General features: G+C 35.4%; 1 protein-coding gene across 6 annotated transcripts in view; it reads left to right on the forward strand.

Moving 5' to 3' along the window:
- The window catches only part of LOC107511737 (fibroblast activation protein alpha), a 71,389-nt gene that overhangs the window by 31,303 nt on the left and 23,427 nt on the right, over nt 1–16,659 (forward strand). For all 6 annotated transcript variants that reach the window (XM_036236975.1, XM_036236978.1, XM_036236974.1 and 3 more), the window contains exons 13-18: nt 2,646–2,690; nt 7,979–8,083; nt 8,182–8,252; nt 10,614–10,667; nt 12,356–12,480; nt 16,426–16,473. In XM_036236975.1, coding sequence (XP_036092868.1) covers nt 2,646–2,690; nt 7,979–8,083; nt 8,182–8,252; nt 10,614–10,667; nt 12,356–12,480; nt 16,426–16,473 — 448 coding nt within the window. The remainder of the gene's footprint in view (nt 1–2,645; nt 2,691–7,978; nt 8,084–8,181; nt 8,253–10,613; nt 10,668–12,355; nt 12,481–16,425; nt 16,474–16,659) is intronic.

A 16,659-nucleotide genomic window follows, 5' to 3' on the forward strand; every position in this document is an offset into this window, starting at 1 on the left:
TGAATTCCATCTAGAAATTAGGACATTATGTTTTGCAAGGAAAAAGTCATGTGAATCTGTTTGGAAATGTATCAGGACTGTAACAGTCAACATTACTCAGGCTAAAAATATTTTTTTAAATCACTACTGTGTCTCTAACAAGCTTTACTACTTTTAATGGAATATGCTGGAAACTTATTTTTATCTTATTTATATTTTGATATACAAAGCAGAAAGATGTTGGCTTAAATGCAGTATCATAGGGAAAAAAAAAGAGGACAGAATAAACTTGATTGTGCTAGTTAATTAGAAACCATTGGTCTGATTTGCATGTACATGTCTTTAACATTTTCATTGAATTCGAGTCTTAGAAATTATTGCTTTAATTTTGTTAGTTTAAAACTATAAATGATATCATTTAGATATCATTTTTAGCTCCTAAACTAGGCATTTAAAAACTATGATTGCTTTGGAGTCTGAAATTCTAATTTATCAAAATCTGAGACAACTTATATCCAAACTGACAGAACATATAAAATGCTCATTCAATGAGATGTGGAATTCCCTGGAATACAAACCTTAGTTTTATGGCCAAAAACAGTGAGTGCATATTAGAATACCAGATTTGAATAACCTTAGGATTTTAAAACAACCTCTTTTTCAACATAGTCTAATAAATACATACAACACATTTTTAGATTTAAGAAAATACAGAGTATTGATTTTCCAGCAACCATGCTCATGATTGATGTGTGTGTGTGTGCGTGTGTGCACATGTGTGTGTGAAAACAAATAATATTTAAGGTTAAGTGACCCAACAACATTTTATGCATGTTGGAAATTATACCCAAAACAAAAAACAAAGGAAACTGTTAATAGTTTTTATTTATTTCTTAATAAATAAGATTTATTAAGAAATTTGTAACTTTGGGGAAAAAAATCTTTCATATTATTCTACCTTCTCTGAAGAGGGAATTAAAATTAATTTTTTCCTTATGGCTAAAAATAACAAATCAAAAAAGTTTTACTATTTTTTCGAGTCTTGTCCTGTTCTCTCTGAGGCACTGGCCTATCTCTATAGGAGAAAGTCCAAACCATGTTTTTAAAATTTATTGTTCCCTTGGGTTTTATGACAGTACTTCTCTCATGGTTCTCTTTCTGCTTCACTGACTATTCTTTTTCTTTCCAGCTCTTCTTCTTCTGACTTCTCTAGCAATCTTAGTACTCCCCACGTTAATATATTTGCAAAGTAGGCTAACTACTATAAAACAACAACAACCAAAAGCAAAACCCCTCCAGTAATTCAGTGGATTAATACAGTAGAAATTTTTTGCACATTCATGTACTCATCCAATAGTGAGTCTAGGTAAGTAGGAAATGGTGAGAGGTCGGGGATGGCATGCTCTGCTCCGCAGTCATTAAGGAACCCCAGTTGATGGCATTTCTGCTGTCTTCGCCTGGGGACTTCCAAAGCTAGTCCAACGTTATTCAAACCAGACAATTAACATTCTTCTGGGGAATGAAAAAAAAAAAATAGAGAATCATATATAAGAGGTTTTTACAGTTTAGGTCTAAAAGTAGCAGGAGTCACTTCTGCTCTCATGCCATTGATCAGAACTTATCACATGACACATTCGACTGGAAGGGGGCCTGGGAAATGTAGCCTTGTTATAGTTCTAGCAGAAAGAGGAAATGGTTGCTGATTATCTTATAGTCTTTGTCACAATTCTCTACTTACTCTCTTTAGGTAATTTTTATTTGTAGCAGAGGTTTCAGTACCACTTGCCTCTCAAATTCATTTTGAGGATATAAACTTTTAAATATCTCTGGCTATATCTTCTCTACACCATCCTCAGATTTGGGTTTTTATCATCCTTTTCCAAATATTATAGTAAACCTCCAACTGATCTCTTTGCCTCCTTTTATCTTATCTGTGTCTAATAAACTATCTGAGTCATATTTACAATTGTATTTTCCAAATTGTGATTTTGAAATCCTTCAAAGGATTTACCTACAAGAAAAATCCAAGTTTCCTAGGGTGGCATAAAACTTTCTCCAAGACTTTTCAGGTACCTCTGCATTCTTCCTCAACTTTCCCATAGTCACATTTCTCAGTGCGCTGAACCACCTGTAGCTTGGCCTGGTTTCTGCCTTTTATTCTACCTAGACTATTCTTTCTCTAATAATTTGTCTGGAAAAGCCTAATCATCCTTTCAAGCTTACAAAATATTGGTTCAATAAATGATTGATTGCATCATGCTTAAATATACACCCAAATAAGATTTGGTAAAAATTTTAAGATTCTTAGCTACTTCATAAGACTGAGTAAAGGAAAAAGTTTAACCTACATTCCACTGTGAAATGCCTTTTTGCTTATATGACAGCAACTGCTTGGGTTGTGCCAGGCCTCCATAGATGCTGCGATAATCTCACTCGAAGTATAAACATAATTATTTGCAGTAAAATCTTTAGATTATTCATATGTATGCAATGTATCCAATAGTGTCGTATATAAGATTTTGAATATAGCCATCTTAAACTCAAGTTGAAGTTAGTTGACTAGCAATAGTTGATTGAGGCAGCTTAACTGGTTCAAATGTCCAGATTATATTTAGGAAAAACTGTTCTCCTAACATTGTGCTTCATGTGACCTTTTTTTCTTTTAGACTCAGGAACACGTAGAAGAAAGCAGAACTGGATGGGCTGGTGGAGTATGATTTTGCTCTCTTTTCTTTATATTTGAATGAAACTTGGCAAATTCTTAGCTATCAAAGGACTATTTGAAATGTATTCAAACTGACACATTTGTTTTAGTAGAAAAAAAACATCAAAGTAAAAAAATACAAAGGTAGTGATCCATTCAGCCATTTTTTTGCTAGACAATTTTAATGTCTATATATTTAGAATTCTGTTGGGAAAAAATCATATTCCTCATATCCCAACCTTAACTTTTCAACTGACTCTGATGTTCTATAATTAATATTACTTCTTAAGCAAATATAAAATGATTTTTAAAAGACATAATCCCTGATAAACTTAAAATAATTTTAATAATCTTTAGCCATTTTAATCCAGAAAAAATAAAAACATTGGATACCCTTGGTAATTTAGAGAAAATATACTTCTTATTAAATTTTATTATAAACCAAAATAAATAAATGAACTTATATATGTGTACGTATACATATATACAGTCGTTCTAATTTTTACTTATCAAACAGATAAATGTTTTGTTATGGTTGTGATAACTTATATCTGAATTTCTTTTGAATACATTTTTGTAAGTGACTTATAAGGATTTTTAGTGTAAAAATTACATTTTAAGGAAATATCAATTGTATCTTACATCGTATATGAAGAATACAAAATAGGACAGAAAATAAATGAATGTCGTGTGGTTGCTGCCACATAATAGAAACATAGGATTGAGTTCAACAGCATTTGGATAAAGAAAAAAATGCTATTTCTCAGAGACTTGGGCACATGTAAAGAAAGAGGAAACTCTTAGGACCTGATTTCACATATTAATCCATGCTATAAGGACGATAAAGAATTCAGAAGTCAATTCTAAGATGATAAGTCTTGTAAAAAAAAAAATAGAGTTAAAATGGCTAGGGAGAAGGTAAATTACAAAGTAAAAATCTTCAGATATTAAAAACCTGTTATTCACTTTTCTTGATCTAGTGAGTTTATCTTACATATATTTATTCTCTTTAGTTGTATTCATTAACTAAAGAATAGCTATTAGTTTTTAATTATATACAGTAAATTTAAAAAATATTCTAAAATAACAAAGTAACAAGGATAAGTGTGTAATTCAGAAAAAACTGTGAGTCATTTAAATTTCTTCTTTGCCACTATACTAAATAACACAGGAAAAATTAGGAGTAGTCAGTAAAAGAACAGGATTTTCTAATTTTTTTTTTTTTGATTCTTGTTCAACTAGAAGCTCATCTTCCAAAAAGATAATTCCTAGGTCAGCACTTAAAAATTTGAGGAAAGGGGAAAGTTAATCTATGAATTCACTCTATTGTAAAGAATGAGGGGAAGAATACTTAAAGCTTCCTTTAGTTGTATTCTCCATGATAATAATATAACTAGGGCTACTACAAAGTAACATGAATGATATGATTTTAAAAATACGTAACAATGATTCCAACAACCTCCTCAATGACATGATCTTAAGAATTAATACAGATTTATTCTGAAAATGCTACCAGCGTTCAAAACACTCTAAGACATTTTAGAATGCATCTTTTGAAAGCTTATATTTATAAGCATCTTAAGGCCAATCTTATCAATTTATACAATCTGTGTAGGACCAACTTTGCAATCTCAGAAAATATTAGCTGGATGAATGGGTGAGTGAATAAATAAATTAGTTAATTGGCTTGTAAAACTGTAGAACATTGTTTTAAATATCTTCAGTGAAGGAACATATTTGTCCTTTGAGGGAAGAGGAGGTCCCTACATGAAATCAAAAGTAATGCCAAAATAAATCTAGTTAATAAATGAATTATTTAACTGCAACATATGATTTTGTGTTAGATCATTTTAATATCTGTAGCTTTAGAATTCTGTTGGAAAACATTTTTCTCGTGCACTAATCTCAATCTGTTAAAAATTTTCTAATAGTCAGTAAACTTTCTAAGTACCCGAAGAGGAATTGTCAGAATTTCTTTGTAATGATAACCTTTGAGAGTAAGTTCATACTCTCCCAAGGAAACTGCTTTAAAAGGGTCATTCATTAGATTTTGTAAGTTTTGATATGTCTTCTTAAAAAGCCAGGCAACAACTTCATATAATTATAGCTCATATATCATAGAATGTCATATAGCTTTCTTTGACTAAAATCAAACCAGTGACTTAAATACAATCACCCAGAAATATGTCTTGCAGACATTTGTTTAAATAATATTTACGAGGTTTGTAATCAAAGCAAACAGGCTACTCATATTAGTATAAATTTAAAGAGCAATTTTAGAACAGTTATTCCTTTAGAATTTATCAAAGAGATTTAAACTGAAAAAGACTTTCAAAGATAACCTGTGAATTAGAAAACTGAGACTAAATGACTTGCTAAAAGTAATTGATCTGTTAAATATTTGGTGATAAATAATCTTACCTTCCAAATAAAATATTTTAAATGACTTCGCATTATAGAAATGAGTAATTTATCAGAAAATCTAAGCATGATAAAGGGACCCGCGAAGAGACCTGGTTAAAAGTGAGAACCACCTAGTTATGTGTGATTATCTAGGGTGCATGTGACTTGTTGCAAGAAGCACTTAACTCAGAATGCATTATAGACCTAGTTCTGTCAAAGTGAATGAGGAAATATTTTACACTCTCTTTACCTCACCCAAGTTACCTGTTCATCTAAAGCAGCTGTCTTTGGTGTGTGCAATAAAAGAGGAAAAGATAACAGTCTTTGCTTAGCAAAAATATTCTTCCTGTTGTCTGATTCTAATATCTTAAAACATAACATTCTGCCCTGTTTTTTTTTTTTTTATTTTCAATGGAAATTACATTTTAAGCTTTTATCTAGAATACAACCTGTCTTCAAGTCCTTTAACTGCAGATTTGAGAATATTTTTACTCTGGCACCTGGTTTGGGGACCCTGGTTCCATTTTAGTAGTTAAGACGATGCAGGGCCAGTTTTTGTCTTTCGCCCTGAAGACTTAGAGGGAGGTATTGTGAAGTGGTTACTGGTGAGTAAGTATATCATCATTTGGCTGAGAGGGCATAGCTTCATTCTAAAATGAAAGAATAATTTGTCATAAATACATGAATGGAATTCCATCTACAAAATTGCTAATCAGAATTTCCTATTCCTGGTACTCTTGGCTCTCAGTTTTACTTAGAGGCATTAGTTTCAATACACAAAATCCTACCAAGGCTGGTCTTATTACTGAAACTAATAAGAGAATCGTGTAAAAAGACAGCACTTCTGCATTATTCCATTTTTTATTTGTTAAAGATTTATCATTTCTATCCTGAAATGATAAGACTTAAGGTATCATATTAGTTTTCTACAGCTACTGTAACAAATTACCACAAACTCAATGGCTTAAAGCGACAGAAGTACATTCACCATTTTGGAGGCCAGAAGTCCAAAGTCAAAGTGTGAGCAGGGCCATACTCCCTCTGAAAGCTCCAAGAAAAAATTTTTCCTTGCCTCTTCCAGCTTTTGGTGGTTCCCGGCAATCCTTGGACTTCCTGAATTTACAGCTTCATCACTCCAATCCCTATTTTCACCTCCATACAACCTGTATCTCCACATCTCTCTGTGTCTCTTTGTGTCCTCTCCTCTTCTTAGGAGGACAGCAGTCATTGGGTTTGGGGCCCACTTTAATCAAATATGATCACGTCTTGAGTCTTATCTTGATTACATCTGTAATGACTCTATTTCCAAATAGGGTCATTGTCTTAGTCCTTTTTGGCTGCTATAACAAAGTGCCTTAGATTGAGTGGCTTATCAACAACAAAAATTTATTTTTCACAGTTCTGGAAGTTAGAAGTCTGAGATAGGCATAGTTAGGGTCTGGTGTAAGTTCTCTTTTGAGTTGTAGACTGCCAACTCCTTGTATCCTCCTGTGGTAGAGAGCAGAGCAGAGGAAGCAGGCTCTCTGGTGTTTCTCCTAAGGTTATTAATCTCATTCTTGGGGGCTCCACCCTTACGAATTCATCTAACCCTAATTACTTCCTAATGATTTTATTGGAAGATAAAATTTTAACATATAAACATTCAGTCTATAACAGTCACCTTTCACGGTTCTGGGTGGGAGTGACTTTTAGGAAACACTATTTGGAACACTATTGACACCACATCAAATAAACTTCATTTTAAAATCACGCAATCATAATCATCAATTTTATCAAAAAGTATCAAGTGTCAGATCATACATGGGCCCATCATTAAAGAGGCTGACAGTGACTTTGCCTGTTCTTGCTCAAAACTGAGTCTGAGACTGGATGTCAGCAGGATAGGTTTTCGTAGCTATTAGATACCGGTAGCCTCTTGGTGGTTGTTGCTTGGTCAGTTCTAAAGGAGATGGACATCTTGGTTCACTGTCATGTGGAAGTACTCGGCTAGAGAGAGCTGGTTTGGGATTATTTATGGGAACACTGACTCCACACGATGTACAATAGCTCTTTCCATTTTACTCTTTTACCTTTTTACTCTTCTTTCAAAATGTGGTGACCAGCATTAGGAAGAGGCCAGAAAATGTAAGATGAGTCTTTTTTTTTTTTTTTGATGGGAGAAACTACTAGTTAAAATGGGTATGAGAACATTGGCAGGATTTTAGTTATCTGTACCATTCAGGAGGTTGAGATGTGGCTGGCTGTGATCCAAGATGCACCAGACCTGAGTGCCTCCTTAGGTCATTAAGTGGTTCCCAGCAGGGGCCCTGGGAAGAGGTCAGAGATGAATAATGAGGTCTGCTTTGCTCCCTGAGCTCAAGGAGAGACCCCCCCACTTGCTTGTCCTGGATAACATTATTTTTCTCAAGTTCAGAAGTTTCTCCCTACTGTTGAAAACTGTGGCTAACAGGGCACGATATTTTAATCTTTAAACTGTCTTCACTGGATCACTGGCACTAGGTAATTGGCATCAAACAAATCAAGAATTAAAAGGGCCATCAGCCTTCATAGTAGTCACACTTTGGTCAATTACCACATTTTGAAGTTTGACTTGGTTAAATATCAACATTCATGTGTGATTTTTTCAACTCTATTTCAAACCATATATTCTCAGAACATAGAAATTTAATCAAATTAAACATTTTAAACTCAAAGGTATGTAGTGGCAATTAAGCAGTAGTTGGAACGTGCAAGTGCCTGTCAGAGTCACTAGAAAAGAATAGAATTTCAGATGTGAGTGACGGAAGGTAGGGAAGACAAGGCATTCTGGTTCCTGTATGCTTTGCTTTTAAAAGATCTATAGTTTTAGTTTAGTTTATCTTTAGAACATAACCTCTTGTTATTTTTTTTCAGTTCTTTGTTTCAGCACCAGTTTTCAGCTATGATTCCACTTCATACTACAAAATATTTAGCGACAAGAATGGCTACAAACATATTCACTATATCAAAGACACTGTGGTATGTTCCTTCCAAGATTTATCTCGTCAAAGATCATTCACTTGAGGTTGCTCAAATAACGCACAGCTTCACACAACATAATGTTTGTCTTTTTATAGGAAAATGCAATTCAAATTACAAGTGGCAAGTGGGAGGCCATAAATATATTCAGAGTAACACAGGATTCACTGTAAGTATTGCATGAAGCATGTTGTACCATTCAGGGTTTAATTGGCACTGATGGACATACAAATGATACTGCTCCACCTCTTTTAGTTAAGAGCACTTTTGTTACTCTATAGTTTTAGTTCAGACAGCTATGGTTTCATTTAAGATTGAGTGTTCCTTAACAACTAGTCAACACTATTTCCTTTTAGAAAGAACATATTATAGTAGGTGGTCATTTGTCCTCTGATACTTGGTAGTTAATTATATAATTTTAAAAAACAACTGGTTCTAAAGACAAAGTTTACTCTTCAGTACTTGGAGCAATGAGAAAGCTTGAAAAGTTCGTGATTCACAGCCCATAGATATATAAAATTTTTGTAGAGATTCACTATTGTATAAATTTAACATTATCTATAACAGCTATCATTTATTGAGCAATTACTGTGGACCGCATACTCTAAAGTAGAAATGACTATGCCAGTTTTACAGATAAGAAAAACAGTATTTGGAAATTTAATTAACTTGGCCAAGGTGACACAATTGGTTAGTGGGAGAATTAGGATTCAGACTTAAAATGCATTAAATCCAAGTTTCTTATTGTTAACTTCAACATGGGACTTCTTCCTTTCAGTTCTTTCTTCTTCAGTCCATCCTGCATACTGTCTAAATAAACTACCTTAAAATAATCATTTATGATCAGACTTCTCTAATCAACAATGTACAGTTCTGTTCCCTCACTCCTAATAAAGTTCAAATCCAGGATACTCTCTTATAATCTGTCCTGTCATTAGCTGGAATTCTAAGAGCAAAAGAGGATATTAGTGAAGGCTCACTAGATACAACTTGTCAGAAACCTATTGCCAATCCATGGAATTCTTCGAAGAGTCAGCAAAGGAGTTTGGACGTTATGGGAGCAGCCATTAAAATTGCCAGTGTAAAATGACTAACAAAATCAAAACAAATGAGAGATTTTAGACATAATACATTTAGGAAGTGGGGAGAAATTGAAGACAGAAAACCCAGCTATGGTCATAACTTAGGCCTGAGGTGACAGAGGCCTGAACTAGAATAGTGGCAATGAAATAATGTACTCTCTGAGGGAAAACTATTTCATCATTTTTTTTTTTTTTTGCATCCCTGACACAGCATAGTGTCTGACACAGAATCAGAGTTCAATAAATATTTGTTACCCGAATGAGAGGAAAGGTAGATAGACAGCAAAGACAGACGGAGGCTGAACAGAACTGGTGAATTAGTAGCTGTAAGGAAGAAAGGAAAAGAAAGAGGGAAAGTGAATACTGTTGGCAAGTGTTAGAGATGAAGACAATTGTGAAACCTATGACATAAGAAAACTGCAGAGGGTTGTTTGGAAAAGATACTGAGTAATTTATTCACAGGTTGTTTCAAAATGATATGGGAAGGCAAGTATAAGTGATGATTGGAGTCATGTGAAGTTACTACAGACTTGTAGAAGGATGCCGGTTTAGAAGATAAATTTAATACCAAGAGTGAGCTATACCCTGTTGCCTTTTCCTTTTACATGAGAATAGCAGGGTTTTTATGACAGTGAGGACAGAGAAGTACCTGGGCAGTTCTGAGAACTAAAAATTGGTAACCAAACCTTGGTTGTTCCAAACTTTTCACATCCTATTATGCTCTTCCAAAAAAAATAAAAAAAAAATTACTTTGTAATGTTCAAATGAACTCATAGAGGAGTGAAAAGCATGCTGCTAAATTGGATTTCCCACTCCATGTCTATATTAAGACAGGTTAGAACTGGGACCTGGACACTTAAGTAACAAGTATGTTCTCTTGTGACTTGTTTTGCATCTGGGCAAATTAACATGCCCTTTTGTGTGGAATCCCAGTGTGAATGAGGTTCCTGATTTACATCAAACTTACCTACTGCCAGGGCTTCTATAAAATAAATTCAAAATGCATTCAGAATCACACACAAATAATATAGCAAAGAGAAACCAGTAAACTGTTAATCATGGAAAAGAAAATTGGTGATATTAATAAAATATTCTAGTTTATTTTGTGTGGCTCATAACTAATGAATCAGAATACATTTCTATAATAAAAGAGGTACTTCCCATAATTTCACTTTTCTCCTGTGATTTGAAAGTCAGTAAATACATAAAATTCAGAGTTATAAACAGCAGTGATTTATGTATGTAATTTCCAATTAATAAATGATGTCATGAACTATTTATTCATAGTTTATTATTAGTTTATAAATTAATGGTTCATTTATTAGTTATTAATAGAGTAATTTAGATGAACATGGGGCTCATTGTTTAATATATTAGTATTAGTACTAGCAATACTGTTACCATTTAGTTATCAATCCTTATTTAATGACTTCTGAATATATGTTCAGATTTTATTCTAGCAATGAATTTGAAGGCTACCCTGGAAGAAGAAATATCTACAGGTAATTTATGTCAATTCACTCTAGTATTTTTATATACTGATATTTGAATAAAATCTTTCAGAGTCCTCAGGATATATATAATTTTTTAAAAGCCTGAAATGTAATAAAAATAACATGAATTAAGATAAAACACTCAGAGAATGTTGCATACCACATCAGAATAAAGTTCTATTCCCTGAAAACAGTAGCTAATTCAAAATGTGTTTTTTTAAAAGAAAAACTAATAAATTCTAATGCTGATATAAATATGACACTAAATAATTAAACTAAATTTAGAGGTAACTGAGGACATTTATTCATTTACATTTATTAAGTACCTGTTGTGCACCAGGCATTGTATTTATTTTCATAATATGTGATTTCTTTCATAACTCACTTTGGCATTAGCCTATTATGATTTGTAGGAGTTCGTCTCTGTTCCTAAATTAGTGTTCAAGTTAGTCCAGTGGTCCCTTTGGTGATTGGAATGGTGCCCTTGACAGCCCCTTCTGGGTGCAGAAACAAAAACAATAGCTACTTTAGGCTGGTAGTCTACTATAAGCCATATACCTTTTTATCTGCTTTACACATTAATTTTATTTAATTATCAAAACAAATCTATGAGGCAGGTGATAGTGTTGAAGCCAGAACTTGTACCTCAGCATGCTGACCGTGACCTCTTACCGTTGACTGCCTACCTAACATTTCCAAGATCACACTAAATATGAATATGAATATTAACTGTAACTGAGGAAATAAGATGTTTCACTCCGCTGCATTTCTCTGTTCCTCCTTGGATCATGGATCCTTATCTGTTGGGGAGAATCTCTCTGTGGTGCTAGCAATGTCTATGGTCACCGTCTACCATGCCCAAGGCAAGGTCAGGGGCAGCAGCAGAGGAAACATTGCGGTGGCCACAGGTTACCTTACCAGTCACATTGTGTCTCTGACCGTGCCCCAACCTGGCATAAAACCACATAGTCGGCTTCCTATGAGATTCTAATTCTGAGGGTTTGGAGAAAAATCTGAGAATCTGTATATTAGAGCCAATCATCCCCATTCAAGAACCACACAGGGCGCTCTGCTGAGGAGAGGCTGGGCTCAACACGGCAGTTACAATTTGACTCATGTAGGAGTGTGTGGAGGGAGCATTCCAGGAAGAGCTTTCATGAGCCCAAATATCCTGCCGGATGGAATGAAAGGCACAGGAGGCACTTAGAACCATGGTTTTTTTAAATTTCCAATTTGCTCATTACTAATTTCTCCTTCCAGAAATATGATAAGAACAGGGACCCCTTTCCTGGTGAGACTGCCAGATTCTCCTTGTATGTTTTGCCAATGGGAGTGCAAAAAAGAGATGGGAAGATGAAGAACTATGCATTCCCAGTCACTTTGTAAAGTATAAGGGGTGAATGTCTATGGGAAGTGATTACCTCATTTCCATTTGAGGTGTTAGCTATTTCTCTCACCCCAGGAAAACCACAGAGGGCTTCTCCCTCATGGCTTGTGCCTCTTCAGGCAAAGATGGATTGAAATTCAGGCTGCATCAGAATACTGTGATTTCCCCCTTCACTTTAAATGACATTGGCACCAGAAAAATAAGCTGGGTTTGATGTCAGTATATAAATTAGTCATTTTACATAGAGTAGTACATTCTGATAAATACAATCTCATAATTTGAACTTAGTTTTATTTTCATTTTTTTCTAGAATTAACATTGGAAGCTATCCTCCAATCAAGAAGTGCATTACTTGCCATCTAAGGCAAGAAAGGTGCCAATATTACACAGCAAGTTTCAGCGACTATTCCAAGTATTATGCACTCGTCTGCTATGGTAGGTAATGGGCTTAACACAAACTCTATCTCTTCCCTGCCACTAGGGTCATCCCCATCACCACCACCCGGTCAATCTTTAGTACAGATTATTGAATGATTGTTATATGTGAAGATCATATCTACATTATCCTATCTAATGCTCATGGAAAAAAATGAAAAAGGAGACAGGAAGGCCTTATTATTGCCATTATTTCTGCCGCTGAGAAAACAAAGTATTGCAAAAGGTCCTCGTGGCTGGTAAGCATTAGAGCCAGGATGGGAGCAAGGGTCTGCTGACTATAAATCCGAACTCTTACCCACCACGTGCCGTTGCACCATGACGTTGTATGCAAACACTATCTACCAGCTGTCACAGCAGAATCTGAACACTATCATAAAAAGAAGCGTTCTCTGATAAAACGGTTACTGGACTTTGCCCATTTGCCTGGAGAAATTTCAAACTCATGCAGCCTAGGGAAAGAATAATGGCCTAGAAACCTGAGCTCTTCCCTTGGAGGCTAGTAATTCTTTGAACTGTAGTTTCAAGGGAAATAAATAGAAAATGGACTTTTGTCACCTAATTTCTCTTTTCTAAATTTTGAAAACATAAGTATTCATTCAATTATTTTAGAAGGTCGTAGGTAATAAAATAAACATTTCCAGGTTCTTTAGGCCATGTGAACATTTAGTGAATAATTTCTATCCAAATAATTTTATCTTGTGCATAATTTTTCTCTATATCTTGAACATGTGACAGGAAAAAAAAAATAGGTTAGGTTAGGCAACCAGTAGATCCATTGGGGTCTTAGTAGTTACCATGGAGATTTACAAAACGGACTTGGGAAATATCTACTCTTTAATTCTCTATTTTATTCCCCCAGTTCATCCCTGAGTTTTCCTAGGAAGGGACAGAAAATAGAGGAGGTTATTACAAAACACATACTACTCTCCTGTTTCTGGTTTCAGCTCCCCATGTGGGGGTAGGAGGCTCGAATGGAATCTTTTACTGATTGAGATCCTTGCCCAGTTGCAGAAGACACTGAGGTTCCCTTTACTTCTCAGAAAGAAGGCCACCCTGACGTGCCACTTCCCTCACCCCAACCACCTGGCTCCAGGACCTGAGCCCCAGCTCATTTGAAATGAATATGAGTTTAAACTCCAAATGCTCCTTTCAAGAAGTCAGCTTGATACATTTTCACAAAACGTTTGGTCAGTGGCATCTTTGAAAAGTCAAGAGATTGTTGTTCATGACCATATGTGTGGTTATGGCATTTAAAGGCATAAATAAATTAAATATCCCTCTCAAGTTATATGTAACATTTTTCAACCCAGTCTATGTATTTATGCAACATACATTTAAAGCTTACATGCCAGGCATAGAGTACCATTGAACTAACTGTACCAAGTCATCTGTTTACCTCTCTATCTCTTCTGAAGACAGAGGCTGTTTCTTTTAATTCTTGTATTCATAAGGCCAAGAAGAAGGGCTAATGCCTAATAAACATTGAATGCTTGCTGGTTGAACATAGGTGCTAGAAGGATCAAAGCCTTGCGGCCTTTTGCAAAATCTCTTTAAAAAACTCATTCTTATGCTGATATATTCACTGATAGATATCAGTGACCTAATATATCTATATACATTCTGCATTTGTACAAAGCTTTAACCCTTTTGAAAGCACTACGCCACTTTTATATCTCTATCTTCTTAATATTTGCTTAAGCCTGAGTGCCCACTGAGTAAATAAGGAAGCAAAGACTAAGTTCTCATCAAAAGTTGGTGGAAGAGTCCTTTCTAGAACTTGAATTGCCTGACTTTTCCACACTCACTCTTGCTCGGCAGTATGGTAATTTCCCATTTAGCAAAAAATATACTGTGTGGGAAGCATCACATCGTCTGGTGTTTTTGAAGCTCCAGTAAAATGAGTCACTGCGCCATCATAAGAAAAACCTTGAAATCTTTCCCTTTAGGATTAAGAGTAAAGCCTCATTATGTAACTTCAAATTCTCCAAGAGAGTTGGTGAGTAAATCCAAGATAATAAATAGGATTAAAATAAGTAAAATCAAGTTTATGATGCCGATGGAACACGAGCAATGCAAACACGTTCTAGAGAGTTGATGCTTGTGCCACCAGGAGCACACCCCGAGGCCATTTGTGTCAAGGGCAGTTAGTCATTGGTTTGCCTCATAGTTTGGGCAAAAAAGATATGCCAGTTGTCACTTCTGGAACTGCATAACCATAAAAATTCCATAAGGTGGATGCTGATTGACTAAAGTCAAGAAATTCAGATTCATGTCTCATTTCCTTATATCCTGACCAAAAATATAATGTGTGCTTGTTCCTTTTAATAACTTTGAAGAAAAGCTGAACAAAATGAAATTCTCTGAAATTAAATTATATAAAATTCTGAAACTCCACACAATAAAGAACTGCTGGTTCTTGAGGAATCTTAATAAATAATATCCCTTCTCCTTACTCCCAAGTTAGACTGAGGTGTCAGTAAGGAAATCACAATATTAGCTTTATTACCTATAAAGGTTAGTTGAAAACTGTAGCTAAGGTGTGTAGCTTCCTAATATTAAACCCCAGAATTAGTTACTCACACAAACACAGGTACAGCTAGACAACACTGGCTTCCCCCAGTGGGCCTGGCACTGTCACACTTAGACCCCTGAGGAAGAGATCAAAGCATGTTCTCTGCAGGCAGAAAGATGCCAGAAAGAAAGCAAAAGAAAATGTTACTTTTGCCAGGTCTTCTAGAAACTCACCAAAGAGGTCATTTCCCCCTCTGCTTGTTTGGAACCAAGGGTGCTACACTAATGACGCTCCCTCCACATAAAAGGAAGCAAGCTTCAGAGGGAGTGCAAATGTACGTCTACCCCTAACCTCCATGTTTATTGCTTTTAACCCACTGACTGCCTGAGCTAAATTATCCTTTAAAAGTATATTGCCAGGTATTATGTTGTTCTATCATTCAAGTAAGTGATAGTGTTTCATTATTTATAGAGCTTATTAAAATGACCGGTTTCTGCATGGGGAACTTGAATTCGATGTTGGAATATATAGTGAACGCTGGTGTGCCACCTTGATCTCTCAACTTCAGGACCGAATCATTAGTTTCTTTATCCGCTGAGAGTGCTGGTGGCTGACAGCTCACCGCAGAGCCCTGCTCCACATCCCTCCTCTGGGGATTGCTCTTATGCCAGGATATATCCAATGACTGCTCCATTTTGGAGTACAAAAGCCAGCTCCATTGATCCCATTTGAGACAACTCTGCAGGCCATCCAGCTCCAGAGGTCTTCATGGGGTTGGCTGAGGTCCCCCTTGGGACTTCACTGAAGCTCACCTTCCTTAGCTGCTGCAACTTCTCTCCCCTCTCCCACAGGTATGCATTCTATTAGCACCACCAGATAAACTGAGGCCCACAAAACTCCTTCTAGGTCTGTTTCCTAAGGAAAATGACCTCCCACAGCATATTTGAACAGGAAACATATTCTATATAAATTTATCTCTTCGTATATTAATTGCTTTTTAAAATGCTATATTCTACCCACCAAAATAAAGTGAACCAAAAAACCAAATTGAAAATACAATCTTCACATCAGTGAAGCTTACTTAATAATAAAGACACAGGAAAAACTGGCCCTTACAGCATGACACATCTTCCCAGAGGCCATATATCGCTGCAGTTTCTGAGGTCCATTTGCGTAATTAGATACTAACTATTTGGAAAAATATGCTGGCAACTCTTTTTCACATTCATTTTTTGACTGGGCTCTGATCTCATGTGTTGTTTAAATGTAACTTAAAAGGTGATATTTACTATCTAGGGGGAAAAATAGCTGCAAAATTAAAAGATGTACTTGAGTTTTTGATACCAATCACAAGTACTACTATCAGTTCTTGCTGGAAACTAAGTGTTATTTTAAACCTAAGCCATGTTTTTTCTTTCCTTTGTGCACAGGCCCAGGCCTCCCCATTTCCACCCTTCATGACGGCCACACAGATCAAGGTACTTTCTCTTGCATGCTGTTGTCTTGTCTGTAGAAATTCTGAACTCTCAGTGACACTAGACTAGGGGAAGCAAGACAGTTTACCCACACCAACAGGAAGTGTGATGGAATCTTGTTATCGATTAGCTTATTATTACACAGATTTGAATTTTCTTTGAGTCAAACGTGATTATATGAAATTTAAT

The sequence above is a fragment of the Rousettus aegyptiacus genome, unplaced genomic scaffold, assembly GCF_014176215.1.
Source record: "Rousettus aegyptiacus isolate mRouAeg1 unplaced genomic scaffold, mRouAeg1.p scaffold_m13_p_2, whole genome shotgun sequence".
NCBI classification, from domain to species: domain Eukaryota; kingdom Metazoa; phylum Chordata; class Mammalia; order Chiroptera; family Pteropodidae; genus Rousettus; species Rousettus aegyptiacus.